The sequence below is a fragment of the Stegastes partitus genome, unplaced genomic scaffold (genome assembly GCF_000690725.1).
Source record: "Stegastes partitus isolate 25-593 unplaced genomic scaffold, Stegastes_partitus-1.0.2 Scaffold81, whole genome shotgun sequence".
Classification (NCBI taxonomy): Eukaryota; Metazoa; Chordata; class Actinopteri; family Pomacentridae; genus Stegastes; species Stegastes partitus.
Window position 1 is genome coordinate 657,924 of NW_007577812.1, and position 20,280 is coordinate 678,203.

The 20,280-nt window shown below is 41.1% G+C and overlaps 1 protein-coding gene across 1 annotated transcript in view; it reads right to left on the bottom strand.

Moving 5' to 3' along the window:
* The window catches only part of megf11 (multiple EGF-like-domains 11), a 49,567-nt gene that overhangs the window by 21,294 nt on the left and 7,993 nt on the right, over positions 1-20,280 (bottom strand). Inside the window, exons 5-7 of the mRNA XM_008276835.1 lie at positions 1,952-2,198; positions 1,659-1,779; positions 1,086-1,222 (exon numbers count right to left, since the gene is read on the bottom strand). Of these exons, the coding sequence (XP_008275057.1) occupies positions 1,086-1,222; positions 1,659-1,779; positions 1,952-2,198 (505 nt within the window). The remainder of the gene's footprint in view (positions 1-1,085; positions 1,223-1,658; positions 1,780-1,951; positions 2,199-20,280) is intronic.

Consider the following 20,280-nt stretch of genomic DNA (forward strand, 5'->3'; position numbering starts at 1 on the left):
ACCAGCATGGTCAAATTTCAACAAGTTCATGTCAGGGTGTCTCCCTGCTGTGAGCTGCATCTCTGCAGGGGTCAGACAAGACTTGCTAATCGTCATCAGCTATAGAAATTAAAATTTCTCAAGAGTTTCTCTATATGAAGCATTAAAGTGGATCAGAAAATGGATTATTTTTTCACTTAAATATACTGACTTAACTATGCAACCCGAGTGGATTATATGTCTCAAGAGTCTAACAAAGCTATTACAAATAGCTCAATTACATTATAAAATGGTCCAGTTATGTTTCATGTTTAAATTACCCCAGCTTTAGTTTTATCAAGGGACAATAGTATTATTATACTAGACAGGAGAGGGTGAGGGCTAACACAATCTCAGATTATTCCTGGCAGGTTAATTCACCTGCCACTGACAAAATGAATGAGGGCAATTTTGCAAAATAATAAAGTAAAGGAAAGGTCTTGTAAAGGAAGTGTTTCCATCCAAGAGACAATTGCTCTAGCTGAACTAATAAACTCGGGCTGCTCTGGGCTGCTCCGGCAGGCATGGGGAGCTAAAAAGATCTGTGGATTTCAATGAGACCTTAATATAAGCCCATTACTTATAATTAATGAGCAGAATCCAAACAGCATGTAGCCCATGGTGAGATCAATGGACAGGCTGGGAGTGGATGAGGATGAAGGCTGAAGACATGAAACCTTGCTGGCCAGCATGAAGTACAAGATTAATTAAACATGAACACTCCTATTAAAAGCTTCCAATCCACCTTCAAATGGACTAATGGGCATTTATAAATGCTTCTTTCTCTTGAGTGTGAGATTATTCTGGCTTTTTCTTTATCTTTTAAAAGAACAGCCAGGTTTGTCCCTCATTTAGAAGTCAACAAAGAGAATAGGTCAATGAGTGACTGTTTAATGTGTAACTGCATGAAACCATCCTTTTGCATTAAATACTAATATCAATAAATCATGCCATTGTCTGACCTATTTTCAAAGTAGGAGTACAAAAGTTTGCGCAGAGTACTTCACAAAAGGCTTTTTGTGCATAGTAATTGGTGGCTCTGTTTGCCAGAAGTGTCAGCTGCGTACCTGCGTCCACTGAAGCCAGCTGCGCATTGGCACTGCCCCGTGATGTGGTCGCACAGTCCGCCATTACGACAGGAACAGTCTTTGCTGCAGTTGATGCCGTACTTGCCAAGAGGGCAGGGCTGGGCACAAACCGAACCCTTTGAAAAGCATCCAACAAAGCACCATATGAGACGCATCGCTCACAACTAAATCTCACCAGAACTTTAGTGCCTGAGACTAAACTCTTTAACTTTGCTGACGCTTGGACAATGCAGACCTACTGATTTATCCTTGCAGCATGTTCACCACCAACTTAGAGTGGAAGTGAAAGTATGACATTCTAGAAATACACTACATAGTTCTTGGTTTTACAATATTTTCACACATGATCTTCAGAAAGCTCAAATTAATGAAAAAGTCAAAAAGTGATCATTCTCCCCACAAGAGATTTCAAAGTTCTACTTTAAAGTTTCGTGTTCTCAACATGTCTGTAGGACTACATTAGAGACCTAAATGTTTTTGTCTGCAACACCAAGGACCATTTTCCTCTCTCAGGCCTTTTCCTCTTTGTGCCGTTTTGCTTGTGTGACCTACCGTCCACCCAGCAGGGCAGGAACAATCTCCAGTGATGTGGTGACACGTTCCTCCGTTCTGGCAGGGGCAGCGCTGTTCACACTGAGGCCCGTGACTACCGGAGGGGCATCGCTCTCCACAGCTGTCAAGAGTCAAATGTCTCACACATATAACCTGTGTTCGCCTGCAGCTCTTTGCATCAGCACACGTCAATGTGGGTTTGTTTTTTTTTTTTTTTAAACAAAAAGTGCCTTTTTTTTTTTTTTTTTTTAAACAAAAAGTGCCAAAGGAGTAAATATGTTACTAGTACTCACAAAGCCCCTGTGTATCCCGGTGCACAGATGCACTCTCCTGTCTCGTGGTTGCAGGTGGCACCATTGAGACACTGGCAGGGTAACTGGCACATCTTGCCATAGTAACCGTGCTCACAGGGCTCCTCGCAACGCCATCCCTGGTAGCCATCAGTGCAGACACAGGCGCCTGTGATGGGGTTGCACTTAGCCCCATTTTGGCATTGGCACCGATTACTGCAGTGAGGTCCCCAGTAGTCACTCTCACAGCCTGCAGGCACAGAGAGAAGTGGAATCAAACGGGCCAGAGCAACAAAACAAAGAGAATATGCACCAGCATTTACCCAAATCATAATGGTTATGTAAAAGCCAATAAAGTAATAAAATTACTCATAAATGAATTCCTGTAAAACATGTAATAGTTCATCATTAATATTAAATGTTCAAGGGAATTATTTCTGCCAACTAATTACTTCTCATTGTTATAGTATTAAAACTACTGCCTAACAGTGCTTCATAAGCTTCCTGCCTGCCTACATTATTCCTTTTCTATCGGTTCAATTAAATGTTTTAGTGTGTGTGTGTTTTTTTTTTATCTTAAAGGATAAAACTTGTGATGTTTCTTTTGCTGTCGACAAATTGCAAGAGCAGATGAAAACAATGAGCTATGAGCTGCTGTTAAAATATGTGTAGCTAAAGGCTGATGTAGAGTATTCCTCTGTGCCAGGAACCTCAGTCAAAAACTCATAAATGCGCCACACCGTTTCACTTGGTAACATGTTTCTTTATTTTCAAAAACACTGCACTGTAGTTCATGAGTTCATCCCACATAAACCGACCTGAGCAACACCCACCACTAAATTCTTCTGTTTGAGTGTTTCTTAAATGAGGTTTTGGGGAAATATTTATCCTTTTTTTAAAAAACTGAAGCTATAAAATCAAGACTTGATTCGCATCTTCAGCAGGAATAAACGAGCTTGGGGCTGAGAACCAGAGATAAGGTAGAGATGTCAACAACGTAGGCTACTTCGAGCTGTGCTTTAATAATGCATTACAGGCTTTGGTCTTTTCATGGATTTTACAACAATGTAAAATGTAGAATATCACCAGCTATATCTTTTAAATTCATTCACTGTCTTCACTCCTGCTCAGGGTCATATGAGTGCAGGCAGGTATCCAAGGATGCCCTGGGCAAAAAGCAGAGGAACACCCTCCACAGGTCGCTGCCCATCACACCGTCAGACACTCACTCACACATACTGAGAGGGATGGACTCACAAACACAGGAAGAACATGCAGAACTCCGAGCAGGTAGGATTCTAGTTGGAAATCAAGAGGAGACCGCTGATCTGCCGTTTCACGCTCACAAACACGACTGTGGTGAATGTTGTACAATATAAAGTCAGTAACACTAGACAACTGCTATCAATATATGTTACAAAACATGAATGAAGCTGCAACCACTTTGTGTCTAAGATAAGTGACAAAAGAAAGCTACTTTCCAGACAGCTTGCATAATCTAAAAACTCTTGACAAACATACTTTAAACGAACAAATATAGGCCTTTTACATAAGATGCCTGTTGATGATCTCTCACTTTCAGATTGATTTCATATCAATATTTCTATTATGTCTGTTACCTTTTTACCACCAACAATAACCTTGGCATATAAATGCCTTAATTGTGACGCATACTGCACCTTTCAAAGCTTGAAGTTTTACAACTTAAGCTTTCAATTACCACATCTTGGCAGCTCTCCGCCTCCAAAACAATCGTTTTCTAACACAGATCTCATTTTACAAAAAAAGGCTCCTAATGCTAAGAGCATAATTACCAAATAGGTCACAGCTGTAATTTATCTTTTACTATTAAAGCTGCATTAATCAATCAATTGCAGGGGAAAGAAGGACATCAAAACAAACTGTCAGATACACAGTGAGCACAATATCTCCTGCTGTGTTAATACAAAGCTCTTGCAGCTAATGTGTGTAGTTCACTGCAGGCACTGAACAAGTGGGCCATTCATTCAGGGTTTGGAGTTTTTCTGGTCATATATGTTTAAGTTTCACTCTATTTTTTTAGTTGGTTTATTTCTAATTTTTTGGTTCTCCACAACATCCTGTGAAAAAAGTGTGGGAGATTGGACACTACCTTTTTTTTAAATTTTGTTTTTTACTACAAGCAGACCCCTATTTATATCCCAAATAATTATGAGTCATTAGATTCAGTGTTAATATCAAAAATACCTTAAACTCAAAATCCTGATCCTTTCCTTCTAAAGTGGCTTCAACCATACATTACCAACAAGCAAAATTAAATGATCAAACAGGTGCAAAACAGGGATCTATTGCTAAGAAATGGGTGGTGAAACACCAGACTGACTATATGTGTGATGTTGACATACCGCAGCCGTCACAGAGAAAGGTCCTAACAACACCCTGAATTTAATTTGCAAAAATGAAAGCACATGTGCAAGCTGTTCACACCTCTCAGTGACTGTAGGGAAGAGCAAAAGAGGACTCAAAGATGAGCACGAGAAACAAGTTGTTTTTTCATACATAACAGTTTTCTACTTTAATGTTTTTTAACACCTTTTTTTTTTCAGGTGCAACTTTAGCTGTCAAAATAGCTGATGGAAGAAAAATCTTAAGGTGCTGGAGATAGTGAAACTATCTGCTGTAACTGCTAAATGTACTAACTGACTTACTGTACTGAACTTGGAATAGCAGTGCAGAGAGGTTTCATTTGGAGTGAGACAATATTCAATCCTCTGTGTCAACTAAGCAAATATCCCCGAGCCTCCAGCGGTAACGATGAACAGAAAAGATAGTCTTTCTGTTTGCAGATTGGTAAAGGTATATAAACCGGCCGCTTTACATGAGTTAATGCAGAGCTATGTGACATAATTAAGTGGCACCTGAGGGAATGATGTAAAACAAGCAATTCCCACATTCCTTAGGAAATTGGTCTGTTTAGAAAAACTCAATAAGTCCCATAAACTGCATGCAAACAGCTAATTTTCAAGGTTAAATGAACAACCGGCATCAACGTGATGAACAATCAGCACTGGGCCGGGGTAGTAGTCAGTCTTCACTCCCAGCAGGGTAATTGTTCTTCTGAGGTGCTATGATTTAAGTGATTGGTACGGCCTTATGTCTCCCGTTCAGCAGCAGCAGCTGTATTGCCTCACATAAAAGCCCAGCTTGAGATCCAGGCTGGCACAGCCGCCGGGACGGTGAATATTCCACTATTGATTCTCACATCACCGCAGACTCAGTTGTAAATGTAAAGACACCACACCCCCTCCTTGTATGCTCGCTTTGCCAGAGCTGTGATCAGCCAGAGCGGGAGCTTAATGAACCCTGTTTCATGGTCGGCACCGAAGCCTGTTTTTCCAGGTACACAGCAGGAAGATGATCAGCCCTTCCCTGATGCAGACAGGTTTGCCCTGAAGGGGGTCCCGAAACACTGGGCCAGCGCAGTATTACTTCTGCGGTTGGACAGACTAGAGGCCACATTACAGGGCTCACATTGATTTGATCTAATCTGCTCCAGGCCTCCAGTCTGGCATGAATGAGTTCCCTGAAGGTTGAGCTGCTGCCACGCAAACGACCCTGGAACATTAAATCTGAGGTGTGTGCGGGCGGCGGTGGTAATGGATGAGCAGTTTAGCTGGAACTAGGTTTAGCAGTCTATAAGCACTCATCAGAGCTCCCTCAGCTCAACAGTGCTCCCTCAGCATGGCAGAAAAATAGTGTCTATATAACTAGGGGCATCATCATCTCTGGTTTCAGCTCAAACCTTGACCACTTTAATAGAGAGAGCATTTTATATCCTTACATGTATAACTCAAAATATAGTGTCAGTAAAAAAACATAAAAAATCCAAAGAGGCAGAGGAAAACAGAAATAAACCAAAAATCTATCCAGCGCTTAATTTGCAGACTTTTCTGGTGCTTAGGAGCTCAACAAATGTTACCATTTGAAGTTTTAAACCTTCTTTAGCTTGCAGTTAGAGGCCTCAGCACATTGAGAGCAAAGCCCATTATCTCGCTGTCTCTCTCCTACACAGAGGTTCTCAAACTTTACCCAGTAGTCTCTCACTTCCCAGCGCTGACAGCATTTAACTGTGATTAAGGAGTCAGAGTTCATGATGAGCTGCGGGCAAAAACAGAGAGTAAGAGCACAAGAAAGTAGCATGTAGCATGAAGGCTTCTGCTTCTAGACAGTGCAGTTAAATTGTGTGCGGTGATGAGGACCCCAGTGGGTTGTGGTGTGTAGGCAACAAAACCCACACAAGTCTGAAACTAGAGAAGTTGCACTCCAACCCATTAACTGGTCTGGCCTGGGTCAGTGTGCCTAACTAGAGGACACATACAGCAGCCAGTCTGGACTCTCAGAGCTCATAATGCATAACAGTTAGAATGTGGATAGCCTCACACACAGGGAAAGGTCCAATCCCAAGATGCTGGGTAAAATCCCCTTGGCTGGAACAAAACAGATCACGACGAGGGCTACAGGCAGGTAGTAAACTTTTGAAGGTGATGTCCAAAGAATGAGCTGAGAGAGCCATCATGGTGGTGCTGAGCTTTGAAGTGTGCTCAAGAGTCTGCATAATCAGGGGCTGGTTGCAACAGGATTAAAACCAAACAGCTTTCAGCAGCTGACTTCATTCAGATGTTCTCCTGAACTTGGCTTCTGCAGCAAAATGTTTGTCACTGTTCTCTATGAGGAGAAGTCTGTGGCACAGAGAGCTGCCGTAAGCTTCTCAAAGCTAAATTCAAAATGAGGGCCTGAGTCAAGCTCTTTAAACACTGGATATCTCTTCCCCCATTCAAATGGCGCCCGACTTTTATACTTCATTTATTCAGCTGGGTGCAGGGCAAAAGCAAACTTCAATTACAATCACGTCTGGTATAAATGCCGGCCACTCGAGGTGGTCGGTGCAGACGGACGCTCGCTGCTTTGCCAACATTAACTGGGAACAACCACATTACTGCTATTGGAATATTTGGCACGCAGCCCGACTCCCCACCGCCTGAGTCACTCACTGTCACATAACTATTATTAACACACACTGTTGACACTCGAGGAATAACTTTACTAAAGACATTAGAAGGCAAAGTGCTCTGGCTTTGGAGGGCCTTTTACTCCTCTCTTACTTTTTAGCAGAGATTGTCTTAATGAGTCTCCTGCATTACATCTGACTTTCACATTGTCTGATTCACACTTTGTACCATCAGCTTTGTTCTGTTTTCCTTTCTTTTTTTCCCCCCCTTTCTTTCTTCCTTTGACAGATCTGAATTTTCAAATTACACTTCATGGCCAGAATTAATGCCGACAAGTCACCACTTAAAAACGGCATAAAGAGACAGGCTTTCTTTGGACATTTTAAATGTTAAAATTATATTCTATAAAGGAACAATGAAACAATTCGTTCCACAATTTAGCTGACACAAGAATATGTAATATTCCGCTCTTCAGTCAATATGAACTATTTGTAACAGGAGTTATTCAATAAAAGCCCGGCTCAACATTCAGCTATTCATCATAGCTCCCCGACTCAATGACGCAGACTAATAGAGTGAAAAGCAGGCAGGACTCGTACTGGGGTCTACAGGGAAAGTGATGATTGTTGTGTAAAGTGGTAAATTTGCTCTGAGTGATAAATGTCTCTCAGCTTTGTTAAACTTGGGGCTGCAAAAGCTGCCAATATGCTACAAGACAGGCCCCTACTGTCTCATCCATGTTCTGCTGACACCTATTACACGGTTATTTATTAGCCCCCAGAAAATCCAGACACGACAAGTAAAGAAGTTTAGTTACGTCCATGAAAGCTTGACAAATGAATTTCTAAATATACAGAAGAAACTGCCAATAGTCATGGGGGCCGTTCTGCTGAATTGGAATAACAGCGTGCTGCAGCTTCTGCTGTGGGGCGTGTCTTTTGTCCTGCCCTAATTCATCTTAGCTGAGCCCCTGTGTGTTCACATTTCCCCTGGGGGGACGAGCAGCACGGCCAAGCCCACAACACAACATAACACAGCTCCTCTGTGAAGAGAGTTAGCTGCTCAGACGCTTCACTGTAATGCACCATATGCTCCCTCCAGATACCACCTCGCAGTTGGATAAGAAGTAACGAGATCTGACTGTTGCCTATTTGGAACCACAAAACTAATGAGTGAATAACTTAATTCTTTTAGGACTATGCATTACTGATTAAAAAGTCAGGCCCACTTGTTTATCCCAAGGATCTGATCATTTGTCTGAGTTCTACTCAGGATGTGAACCCGGATCAATACGAGCGCTGCAGGTGCCAGCCAGCTCCTCTGCAGCACAGCTCTAACGGGGTTAACAGGTCCAGCGGTTGACCAAGGCAGACAAGGCCAGGTCATCTCATGCTTTATACTAAACAAGCACTTAAAAGTGATGCTACTTAAACAGGGCGGCCCTTTCTTTCTAATAAAACCAGCCGTGTTGAGCAGTAATGCAAGCAGGCTGTGAGAAATGCGTTGCCGCCGTGCAATAAACCCGTCACTTGTTCTACAGAACTTGACACGGCTCATGAAAGCTTCTGGATCAGCAAATGGTTACACAGCCCACTGCTCCTTCCAATTAATAATTTACCCTTCACCCTGTCCTGCAGAAAACAAACCCTCTTGCTCTCTAGCCACAGGACAACAGCGAAAAAAGCAATCAGAGCAGAGGTGGACGTTTTATCTGCAGTGCACAACCATACACAGTGACTGGAGTATAAATAAAGCCACGATTGTGCGGCATCACAGACATGACACACAATAGTAAATCAGTCGCCGGGTATGGCGCGGCCGCTCAAAAAAACAATGTCAACCCGATAAAACCAACTGTTACCACACTTAATTTGCACACATTGATTTCCTATTTTCAATTATTAATTCTAATTAGAATGAAGTAGAATCTGCCATGGGGCAACAGCAGTCAATGTGACGGGGTTCAGTCACAGAGGGGAGACCGATGGACATTCATAGAAGGCCAATAAGGGCACCCCCACCGCTGCTGCTGCTCCGTATACGTTCCATAGGCAAAGCCGAACTAAATGTATGTCAAAGCCAGACACGCTAGCGATTACTTTCAAAAGTGTCATTAACAACTATAATGAGATAATAAAGTTCTGTTTGCATAATAATGCATCAGTATTTGTGATTAAATGCTATCATGCACTGACTATTATGTGCACTTTTCTCAATACCTCTTTATTTTTAACAAAGAGAAAACTACAGTGCAGGACTTTTGCTTGCAGTGGAGTATTTTAAAGTGGGGTATTAATATTTTATAAAAGGTAAGCAGGTAAGCCAGAGTTTAAGGCACATCCGCTTACCCTGAGAAATCCATCAGCACAGATCTGTTTGTTTGTGTGTGCGATAGATCCAGTAGCAAACAACAAGAGTAAGAATACTTTTGTTTTTTTAATGGCTGCAGAGAGGCAAAATTTATAAAAGAAATAAAATACAAAATGAAGAGAAAACACTTGAAAACATGGCAGTTCTTCATCTCATCGCCACTTGTGTGCCTGGTTACTTCAGTAAAGTCATATGGGGCTCTTTTGGTAAAAGAACCACTGTTTTGCATTTTGCTGCAGTGCAAGTGGCTATTGTTGTGCCTCGGATATCCTAATTACAGATTTGTGAATAAACGTATTTGCATAAATCATCCTAATAAATCAGGGGCTAAAGTAGAGAAAGTTGTTAAATGTGTGTACATGGTGCTAATTAGTGCCCCTCTGAGTGCATAATGTAAATATTACTGTATGAACGGAGTCTCATGTGAGTATACAAGTTTTTATCAGAGACAGCAGGGGTGAATTTAGGACTTGCTATCAGGAGGTGCAGGCTTGAAAGAGATTTTTTAAAACCAGTCTGTTTTTAAAATCTACATGACATCAATTATCTATGTGTACGCCAGGCTGCTGTGCTCAAAAATAGCAGATTATAAAAGCAGGTTCTGTTTTGTGCATCGCCAAACAAAACCACAAAAATTAGCACCCCCACACTCGGCCACACTGAACAAACAACATCCGGCAGCCTGCAGCTGTAAGGGCAAGCCCCACGGAGTCACACGACATAGCACATTCAATATCACACCACGGAGAGGCTTTAATTTCACAGCGTGTTTGACAGAAGTGATCATTATGCTCAAATTATCAATACTAAGCAGTGAGAATGGCATATCATCTCAAATCATTTTTAAAAGGTAACCGAGTAGCTTTATTTATTCAACATTTTGAATTTGAATGATTTTCTTTCACCTGTAGGTCACCGATGCAACCTGGATACAATCACCGGTGGATTCAGTGCTATCTTTTGACTCACATCGTAACTGAAAAATACATTTTAAAAATTAAATCCAGAGCTCTAGCTAAAACCAAATAAAACTACAGAAAAACACATTTTGTTGTTGTCTTTTAATGTGAATAATGCTGCAGCTGATGATTATTTCCATTGTTGATTAATCTGCTGATTAGTTGCTCTCAATCATCAACCTACTACTCATTCATCAAAGTGTTAGAAAATACCAAAAGATATTATCCAAATTTCCCAAAAACCTAACGTGATGTCAAATCTCTGGTTTATTTGACAAACTCTTCAGAATTTCCCAAAACTTGGTGTATTATCAAAGAAAATCACCATAATCTGCACTGTAACTAGAGAATATTTCGCATTTTTGCCTAAAAAAGTATTTAAGATAGTTGCCAATCATATTTTGTTACTGATGGATCAATAAATCGACAGTTTAAGCTCTAAATGTGAGAACATAGGGTTGTTGTTAAGGTAAAACACAGGTGACCAAGTCCACTTATCCATGAAGGTCTCTTTAAAATACCACAGCACTCAGTCAGCACATCATCTACAACGACAACCCTATGAATCAGTTCCAACAAACGTGTACGTCCACCTTGAATAAAAATCCATGACACATGAGTCTCAGACAAAAGCTCAGATGTAAACAGGAGGAAGTGAGACAGTTCCAAGACTTTATTTACCAGAAATGTACCTCAGTATTAACCAACCACAGTGTTATCAGCACCAAATACTCTCTACAAGATCTGAAACATGGCTGTGAAAGATTTGCACTTCAATCCTTCAGCAGAAGTTGACAGTGGTCAGCTTTAAATTATTACAGTTAAATTTTAGTGTATCGTTAATGAGTTTTCACAGTGGAAAATGTTTCAAAACGTCCACAGAAAATTCTTTCATCACTCCTGCAGCATAATTTCATTCCTAATAATTAGCTGTCAAACTTAAACTTAGGACAGAGAAAACATACAAAAGAAAAAGAGATTTTTGGGAGGTGAGTAATGTTATTAATGTAATTGCCCCTCTTAAGGTTGTTAAGCTTTAATAGACGGCTGGTGCGTCCATTTGAAAAATCCCTGAAAACCTGGTTTCAAGAATTTCCGTTCAACCTTGAACACGCATTTGAAGTCTGCTCATCTGGACTGTGAGATCAGACTTGATTTACAGAAACCCGACAACATTATCAGACAAAGCAACCATCATCAAATTTTTACTTAAATGTTGTAACGTCCTGACAGGTGCTTAGACGTATTGGGGTGCATTTGTTTTTTTTCCTACAGCCGGGGCACAAGGCAGCGAGACGCGATGCTGAGGAGGCGTCAACCCGAACAAAACATGGATCTGTCAGAGCGATCAGGGTGTACTGTGTTATTAATTGTTGGCAAGATAATGATGCCACAGACGGGGAAAAAAATGAAAGCAGTGAATGATATTCATTTGCTGCTCTGCTGTACATTAAGTGTATTTGTGGTATTCTTGAATTTAACATCACATGACTGCTTTGCATCAAGACTAACCATGTAGAGGCCATATGTTGTTTTTACTGCTCGAAATGGGAGCAACATTTGTGTTGGCTGAGATGCTTTCTGAATGCAGTGCTAATGCAAACGCCCCGTCCTTCAAACAAGTGCACCAAACAAAGATTAAAAACTTTGCGTGAAATATCTAAAAGTGCTCAGAAAATTGTGGAGAAAATACATTTCCAGGACCTTCAGTACCTTTGTCCCAAGTGATGCTCCAATCCATCCCGCAAAACCCTGTTAGACCGAGCTTGTTTATTCTGTTTGCACACCTTTGACCGTTTCCCTCCGTGGAGTGCTGTGTAAGCAAACAACACTTGTCGGCTGTTTATTTTATGTGTCCGACATGTTACAGCATATGGTTATGTCCCTCACTGTAAACACTTGACAGGATTTAGCTTAAAGATGGACAATCAGTGCTTTTATCCACCTACCAAATTAATCCCAACAATGCAGAAACACACACGCACACGGAAACACACGGATAATTGCTTTTTAATGATCTCACATTATGCAAATGCTCATCATGAAGCCATAAATCTTGGAGGGAGTTTCTACCTGCCTGACCACCAGTGATGCCAGCAGACATAGATTGTGTGCAAGGAAAGTTATTAAGCAAAGATTTTTACTGGCTTCCATCTACTTATCCGTCATATAAGCTTTCTCCTGTACATTTAAATTGTCAAAAAAGGAGCCAAAAACACCCGAAAAGCATCATTTTAACTCTCACAAGTAAAGCTCAATTAGGTAAGAAGAGTAGCGGCACCGGATAGATGGATGGCTGCTGCAATATGAAAGGACAGAAACAGGAAAACATCTCCAGCCTTTGATTAACACAGAAAAACTGTAGATTAAGAGTTTTTTCTTTTATACCATCATCTCTCCAGGATAATACAGACCCTTTGGAGATTTCTCACAAAAAAAAAAAAAAAAAAAGGAAATCCTGGAGTTCATCTCAAATGAACTGCTGGCTCTGAAAGCGGCGTTGTTATCCTAGTCTCTGAAACTCGCTAGGCCCATGAATTATTCTCCCCGATTCTCAAAGTCAAAGTGAAGTGAAAAGTATACAACAGCAACTTAGAGAGCATTGTGTGAGCGAGTGACAGAGAGACAGAGGAGAGGAAGGGAGATACTGTAGTTACATTAAAGACGGGAGCTAAGAAATGAATCAAGCCGTCTGGGAATAGCAGGGTCAGCACGGGGAGCATAAATCCTCAATCTCAGTCCACATGACATTTACTATGAGTGAAAAAAAACTAGATAGATTTAATCATCGGTCACTTTTCATTAAAAGTTGTTAAGGACAAACAAAAGATACAAGAGGAAAAAAATTTCCATCCAAAACCTTATTTCAGAGTCAATGGAAGGACCAGTGATATTGATCTATGGACCTTAACCCTCTTTTTGTTCTGCGGCGGAGGGCGATTTTGTCATTCATACTACAGTATGCCTACGCCTGAAATGGAAGTGAGTCCCAGAATTATAATACAAGCTAATGTTTAAAGTGTGAGGCTGAGAGAATCACATGGTGTCAAGTTTCTTTGCAAATCTAATTTCTCAGGGGGAGATTCATCACTTTGAGGATGCGGGTACCTAAACCAGTAAGTCAGCATTTTCTGTCTTTTATCCATCTAAACTCAATTGAAAGGTCTTAATGAAGTGCATGCTACAGGACACGATGAACACCTATAGGTCTGCTTCTCAGCTCAGACTTAACATTGTATTGGCTGCACAAGTGTGCTTGGCTGATGTCTGCAAAAAGACCATTTCAGTGGCGCTGACCTTGTTTTTTTTTTTTGTGCTGTTTTATTTCTGCTTTACTGATTTTGGACCAGTTTCTGCAGAATACAGATTGGCTCCTCATGAATGCATCCCTATGTCTGGTAATGATTACATTTCCTCTAAAATTTCCTTTGATCCTTATCATCCAGATGCCCTTTTGTCAATGTTTAGATCCCAGGCTACGTCTCTTTGTTCCACTTAGTTCGCCCTAGCTATGTGATAGCGTCTCTTAGCGTTTTGTCCTTTTCCTTTTTCCCTCTGTGGCAACAGCCACCAATTTAATTGAATTTCTGGGCTTTTAATGTCTGCATTACTCTAATCAGAGAAGAGGAGAGTAGACTTGTTTATCTCGACCTTGGTGGAATTAGCAGAGGGTATTTGTAGAGATGTTAATGCACAAACTATTCTGCAAGATCGTAACCTGAGCTTTTATTGATCAACTAGTCAAAGGTGCTTATAGACATTCCCGACACTGACGTGCACTCAGGCGCCACGGAGAGAGCATTTCTAGTGACAAACTCATACCTCACAACTGACACAATACTGTGATTCTGCTTCACAGGTCAACATCTTTTATACAAAACAATGGCGGTGTGTAGCCGAGCTAGCTTCCTGGTCTATTGTCATTCTGCTTTGTGGGTGTACAATTTTAAGATGCTCGCACTGGATGATTCATCAGGCACAGACAGTAGAAAGATAGGGCCGCCGTTAAAGTAAGGTGATAGAAAACTGCTATCTCACACAAACAACATGCAATATAACCTTCTGAGAGGGTGGCACGACTGCAGGCGAGGCAGAACACAGTGGAATGCAAAATACAACCCCAAATACCCTAGGGCCCGGAGGCAAATTTGATTAAAAGTTTGTTTTTCTTCACTCTCAACAAACGGAGGAGCTCGTCAATGCGGCACTGACAGTTAATTGGACTTGGCAGGGCCACGAGTTCATTCGTCAGCATTGTGTGGGGCTTGCCTAGGAGGAGCAGGACAATCGATGTCCCTCAGGACGGCCTGTAATCACTGCAACACTCCAATGAAGTCCAGGGTTAAACATCAGGAGATTGCAGGTGCACCAGAGGATCTGAGAAAGACTGCTAATATGCTCCATCTCCCAAAGCAAACCAAGGACACTGCAACACGGTACCCAAAGGACTGTGGTGATCCCTAAGAACTGAGTTATTTCAAGCTATTATTCTCACCAAAATTATCATGCGCCCAAGGTCCTGAGAGGTGATACGGATGTCTATAAATAATATTTTGCCAATAAAATACAACATAAGCAAAATCCATGGTTCCCAATGTGGGCATCACATTTCAATCTGAGGTGTCACAAAATAATTAACACAATATTAAAGCAGAAAAAACACATTTTTCCTACATATATAGTAATATTGTTTCCATTTTTAAAATGTTTTTACTGCTTTATTGGATAGTTTTAGGCCAATTTATCACAAAAAATGACTCAAACTAATTAAGCAAAGTAATCACACTTTGATCACACTTGCCACAACTAGTAGACACATGAGGGCTTTTAAGGGGCCGCACTCCGAGAAGTGCTACTCAACCGAGCGCTCAAAGGAGAAATAAGGAGAAATAAGGTATGACACAGGGGAAATAAACTATTTATGCTACACAAATTGTGACTTCTCTCTGATCTTTCTCTCATTCATTATACAATACTGAGGAGTTTTACCTCGTCAGCCCTCGAAAGTCACCGGTCAAAACAGTAAAATGATGACATTGAGGACTTAAAGGTGAAGATTTATCAGCGCCGGAGAGACTTAACCACACAGAACTGAGGAGAAATTTGGTTTACCACACACCGAGCTGTGAAAGGTCATCAAAAGAAATGATTAATAAAAATCAACTGCATCTTTGGAAACAAACCTCATAAACACGGCAATAGACCACAAAATCAAGTGTGACTTATAGACTGTGAAATGAGCTTAAAACAGCTTTGTTCTACATTAGTATTCAGGATATATCTTATCTCTCTAAACTGTTATCATAGCATTTCAGCTATTTTAGACACACTGACCTTCTCTTAAGGACAGGAGATAAGGCTTTTTAATGTCCTTATTAAATCAAGCCATCTATGCAGACTCTCAGAGCCGCGTAGTGTGTTCCAGGATCTCTTAACGCTCTCTCTCTCTCTCTCTTAGTGACTAATGACAAGCATCACGGTGATAATGACCAGCAGGATTGGATGTTGTATCATCCTAACAATCGCCACGATATTCCGTGATATCCACCAGCTTTTTGTGCTCAGGTTGTACGCAAAGAAAGCACACATGCATGCATACACACATAGACGCACACACATTTCAGGCGTTCTCTCAAAGGTAATGGAGCAGTGAGCTCTTGGGGAATAATAAATCCTGCTTAATGGGATGGTACAAAAAAAAAAAAAAAATCGTCAGAGCCAGGCAAAGTCAATCTGCATACTTGGCCAATGAGGCTTATATGTACAGAAGCTGTTATAGAGACATGTGTGTGTCAGAGCAGTTGATGCATGATGCTCACGGAAAACCTCTTCAAAAGAGCGCGGGCGTCGGGTTCACTGAGAATATTTTTTATAATATTTAATTCACTCTGCGTCTGAGTGTGTGTGTGTCGTCAGCAGGAAAGAATGCTGTCAGCTACAGTGTGTGTGTGTGTGCGCCCCACAATTCATTTGATGGGCTCAATATCAGTCAGCTGAAGCCTCGGCACAGTGATTTAAACCACACATAAGTCACGCGAGTCACTGGGAGACATGCGGGGAGAGATCCGAGGCGAGCTGTCCGAGCCATCTCCTGAAACTTCCCTGTCAGAGCCCGAGCGGCGACAAGCACCTGGTTCAAGTCTGTTCAGCGCAACAGCCGACACTGTCTTTAAACTGCACGCAATCAACTCAAACTAAAGCAGGTACTGTGTAAAGTCCTTCCTAATTGTGTAGCAACAATTAGTGGATTGATTGACACAGCACAGATTTGCTCATTTTGGCGGCACCATTTAGTGTCTTAGCTTCAGTCACGCTGCAGTAAGTTGATAGGAAACATCTATGCAACACCGCAACATCATGAGCTGCAACATAACTTCCAAAAACAACAACTATTTTAAGAGGTCAAACTTGGAAGCACCATGTGGAGTTTACTTGTCAACTAGCAGAAGTGACTCGGTGTCACTCACCCAAACACACTATGTGCATCCTTAAGATCCAACAATGTGTCACACTGTTAGAAGTTTTCCTCGCTGATTAAACTTTTACAAAAACTGATTTTTTAAATACTATAAATCATGCATTGTTTGCATCCACATTTAATAACTCGCTGTCTTCTTCACTATCTTTGTTGACACATTTCTTGGCTCGTTACTGCCACCAGCTGTCAATCAATGGAGCGAATGGATTGAAACCAGCAGCGGGACGAGTCCACATTCAAAATGAACAAATTGTGGACCAATCGATTAAATGCATTGCTCCACATGGGCTTCTTTAACTTGTAATTGTAAAAGTAGGTATGATTATGTTAGATTTATACATGGAGAAAAAAGCAGGTGAAAAAGATACCTGTTCATCAGTACAATGTGGAGTCAATAAAACTGTTAACACTGTCACATACTTGGCTGTACACAAACTGGCTGCAATGCTCCAGGGGAACCGAGTGCAGTATAGAAAAACAAAGCTCTGTCAGTACAGTAGATTCATTGATACACACACACACACACACACACACAGTCAGACACATGCACAGAGGCACGAGGCGCTATAGATCGGTCCATCTTCTGTCCCTTCGAGAAATACCGTTGCCTGGGTGCTTTGATCTATCAAAATGAATGAGGCAGTTGGCATCGACTGTTACAAGCAGCAAGGAACCCCTTCAGAATGATACAGTTAGAATATTTATAGTTCTCCCAAAATGTCTCTTTACATGCTCGCATAATGAGGAATTCAATCGATGTAGACTTCTTTTTTAAAAGTTGATGTGGAGAACTTTTCCTTCTTTTTCTTTTTTTTGTTGTTGATACGGGGCCGTCATCGCCGAGAAAAGCGACTTGTTGCCTTTACGCTGTTGAAAGGCGCACACACACACACACACACACACACACACACAAGCACAAATGCTGAATTCTCTATCTGTAAGATTAATGAAGAGAGAAGTTTTGAGAGCAAAGTAAAGTGACATTCAGAGTGATGTGTCAAGTGAGAGTAAATCTGTGTGTCTCTGTCACATTCGATGTAATTCAGCCTCTTGGTCTTTGACAGCGATGCATGTCAATGTCCTGCTGCTGTGGGATCGGAGAGGAACCATCTGGCTCAGATGCACTTCTGAGAATAATGTGTAAATACTGTCGACGTGTGCCAGAGGGAGTCCTCACAAGAGTGTTTTTCAAGGCAAAATGAAGTTTAACAGCACGGTTCTGGTCTGGTTACGCATTCATATTTCATCTGCGCTGGTTTTGAGGCAACGTCATTTGCAATGAAATGAGCTAATAGAGCTGAAGTAATTGCTTCCAATTTCTGTTTGACCTAGACAATTGTGGTCATAATCCCTAATTCCTAATTCATATATGATTTAAAGCCTTAAAAATGAATGATCTAACTGTTTCAGTGCCCACTCAACATAAAATAAGTAGTACGTAGCAGCTCATCTGGTGTAATATTCCATAAAAAAGAGCACTTATAGGCCAGATTCATCAATTATCCATGTGTACAGCACCCACAGCACTGGCTGCTTCACTGTTTGAATACATAGGGGAGGAATATGTTACCTCACGGACCATGGCTGACCAGCCACATTAGATTTGGCTCTTAAGTGTGATAGATTTCTTCTTGGAACACAAAGGATGCTTTGTGGTTAACAAAGCTAAAATACTCCTTGGACTTTTCAGATACTTATCTTGGTAGCATTGATTTTTAGAATCTTTGCACAAGTGGGCGAACATTTCCACCACAATAGAGGAAAAAAAAACTTCAAGAAGGCATGGAGAAGAAATACTAAAAGCTCCATATTCATGTACATTTCTTCTCCCCCTGCACCGGGAACATATCATTATCCGACTGGAGCACAAGAAATCAATGATAGTGCTTCATTGCACCTAATATTTTACAAGTGATGGCAGTCATAGCTAAATATACCTTGTACGTACAGCATCTATCTTTATCATTCTCTTTATTTGAAAGCTGTTATTACTGAAGCTTATAGTGACCCTGTGTGACAGATTCAACAAGAGAGATTAAATCACAAGTGCAGAAAAGTACACAGCAATGAAAGAAGAGGGACTAGGTCATTTCTCTGCAACTGTGGCAAAGCAAAGTGCACTTCTAGAGCCAGGAAACTCATAAAATTCAAAAAAAAGAGAGAAACTTTATATAGTTTTTCATTCAATAAACTCATAATATTCTACAAAGATTTGATTTCCAATTTTATCTCATATTGTGCAGTTGTTTTTACACCAATATGTACTGTATTTGCTGCAAAATACAACCAATAATATCACTACATTCTGAAAACCCAGTACTATACATCAGGAGACTAAAACGACTTACGACACTCTGTCTCATAAGCACAGCTCCATTTATCTGAATTGCCTTTGCAAAAATCGCTGTCCCTGTTTTATTGAGCTTAATACTTTTTCCATCCATTTTTTTATTTACATGCCGAAATTTTCTATTGAGAACATTGTTGTTTTTCAAGACGAACCCTCCTGACAAAGCAAAGTATACACAGTGGCACAGAGAGGACAAACATTACAAAACACTGAGTGCATTTCAATAAAAAAACAAAAAAAGTGAAGAAGGCAAAGCAATAGGAAAAAACAAACAAGCACAACAGAGAAACACAGACAAAAACAAACATTAACAGGTACAGGGCACTCTTTTAATGCCCTAAAAATGTGAAATTAAAAAATAAACAATTGATTAATGACATATGATTAGAGAAGCATAATCAACAATATGTTCCACAAACACAATACACTGACATCAGAGCAATCACACCAACAATCAATCATTCATCACTCTTTTGAGAAAAAAACACTCAACCTCAGCTCAAAATGCTCCAAATCCACATGTGATGTAGACAGCATCCGCAAACAACAGCAAACACCCTGTTTTATCCATGGTCCACATCTACCAGTGTGTCCTTGAGATGAGTCTGAGACACCCCAGGACTCCAAGCGGGTCACGGGGCAGGTCTGGTCTCAGTGGGACTGTTGCTTAAGGCCGAGGAAGAGGATGAAATGTTTTCTGGCTACAGCAGGTGGACACCAGCAGGTGAAAAAACAGCCAATATCTCTTTTCAGCCTTCACCGCCGCGCCCAACACAATTTGCTGAATCTCTCCCACCTTATCGCCTTCACTTTTCTGGCAACAAACAGTCCGACTCTTTATTTTCACCACCTGACCCATATACAAAACTGCTTCCTGGTGGGTGCTGCTCCAGAAACGGGGTCCAAGCCTTTGATCCAGCTCCAGATCACTGGCTGAAAGGCTGTCACTTCAGCTTTAGGCCGCACAGCATCCCACGGCAGCGCTTCATCTCCGAGCCAGGGCGACACACTTTTTATCACATTCATGCATCCTTTGTCATGTGACCACCTCATTCTGCCCTCTCACCAGCTACTGCACCGGGGAATTGGCTTTTTGTGCGACACACAAATACCTCAACTCAAAGACAATAGCGGTGAAATGAGCGACAAATAAACCATGGCATTGATTGTGTTGGAAATGATTCAGT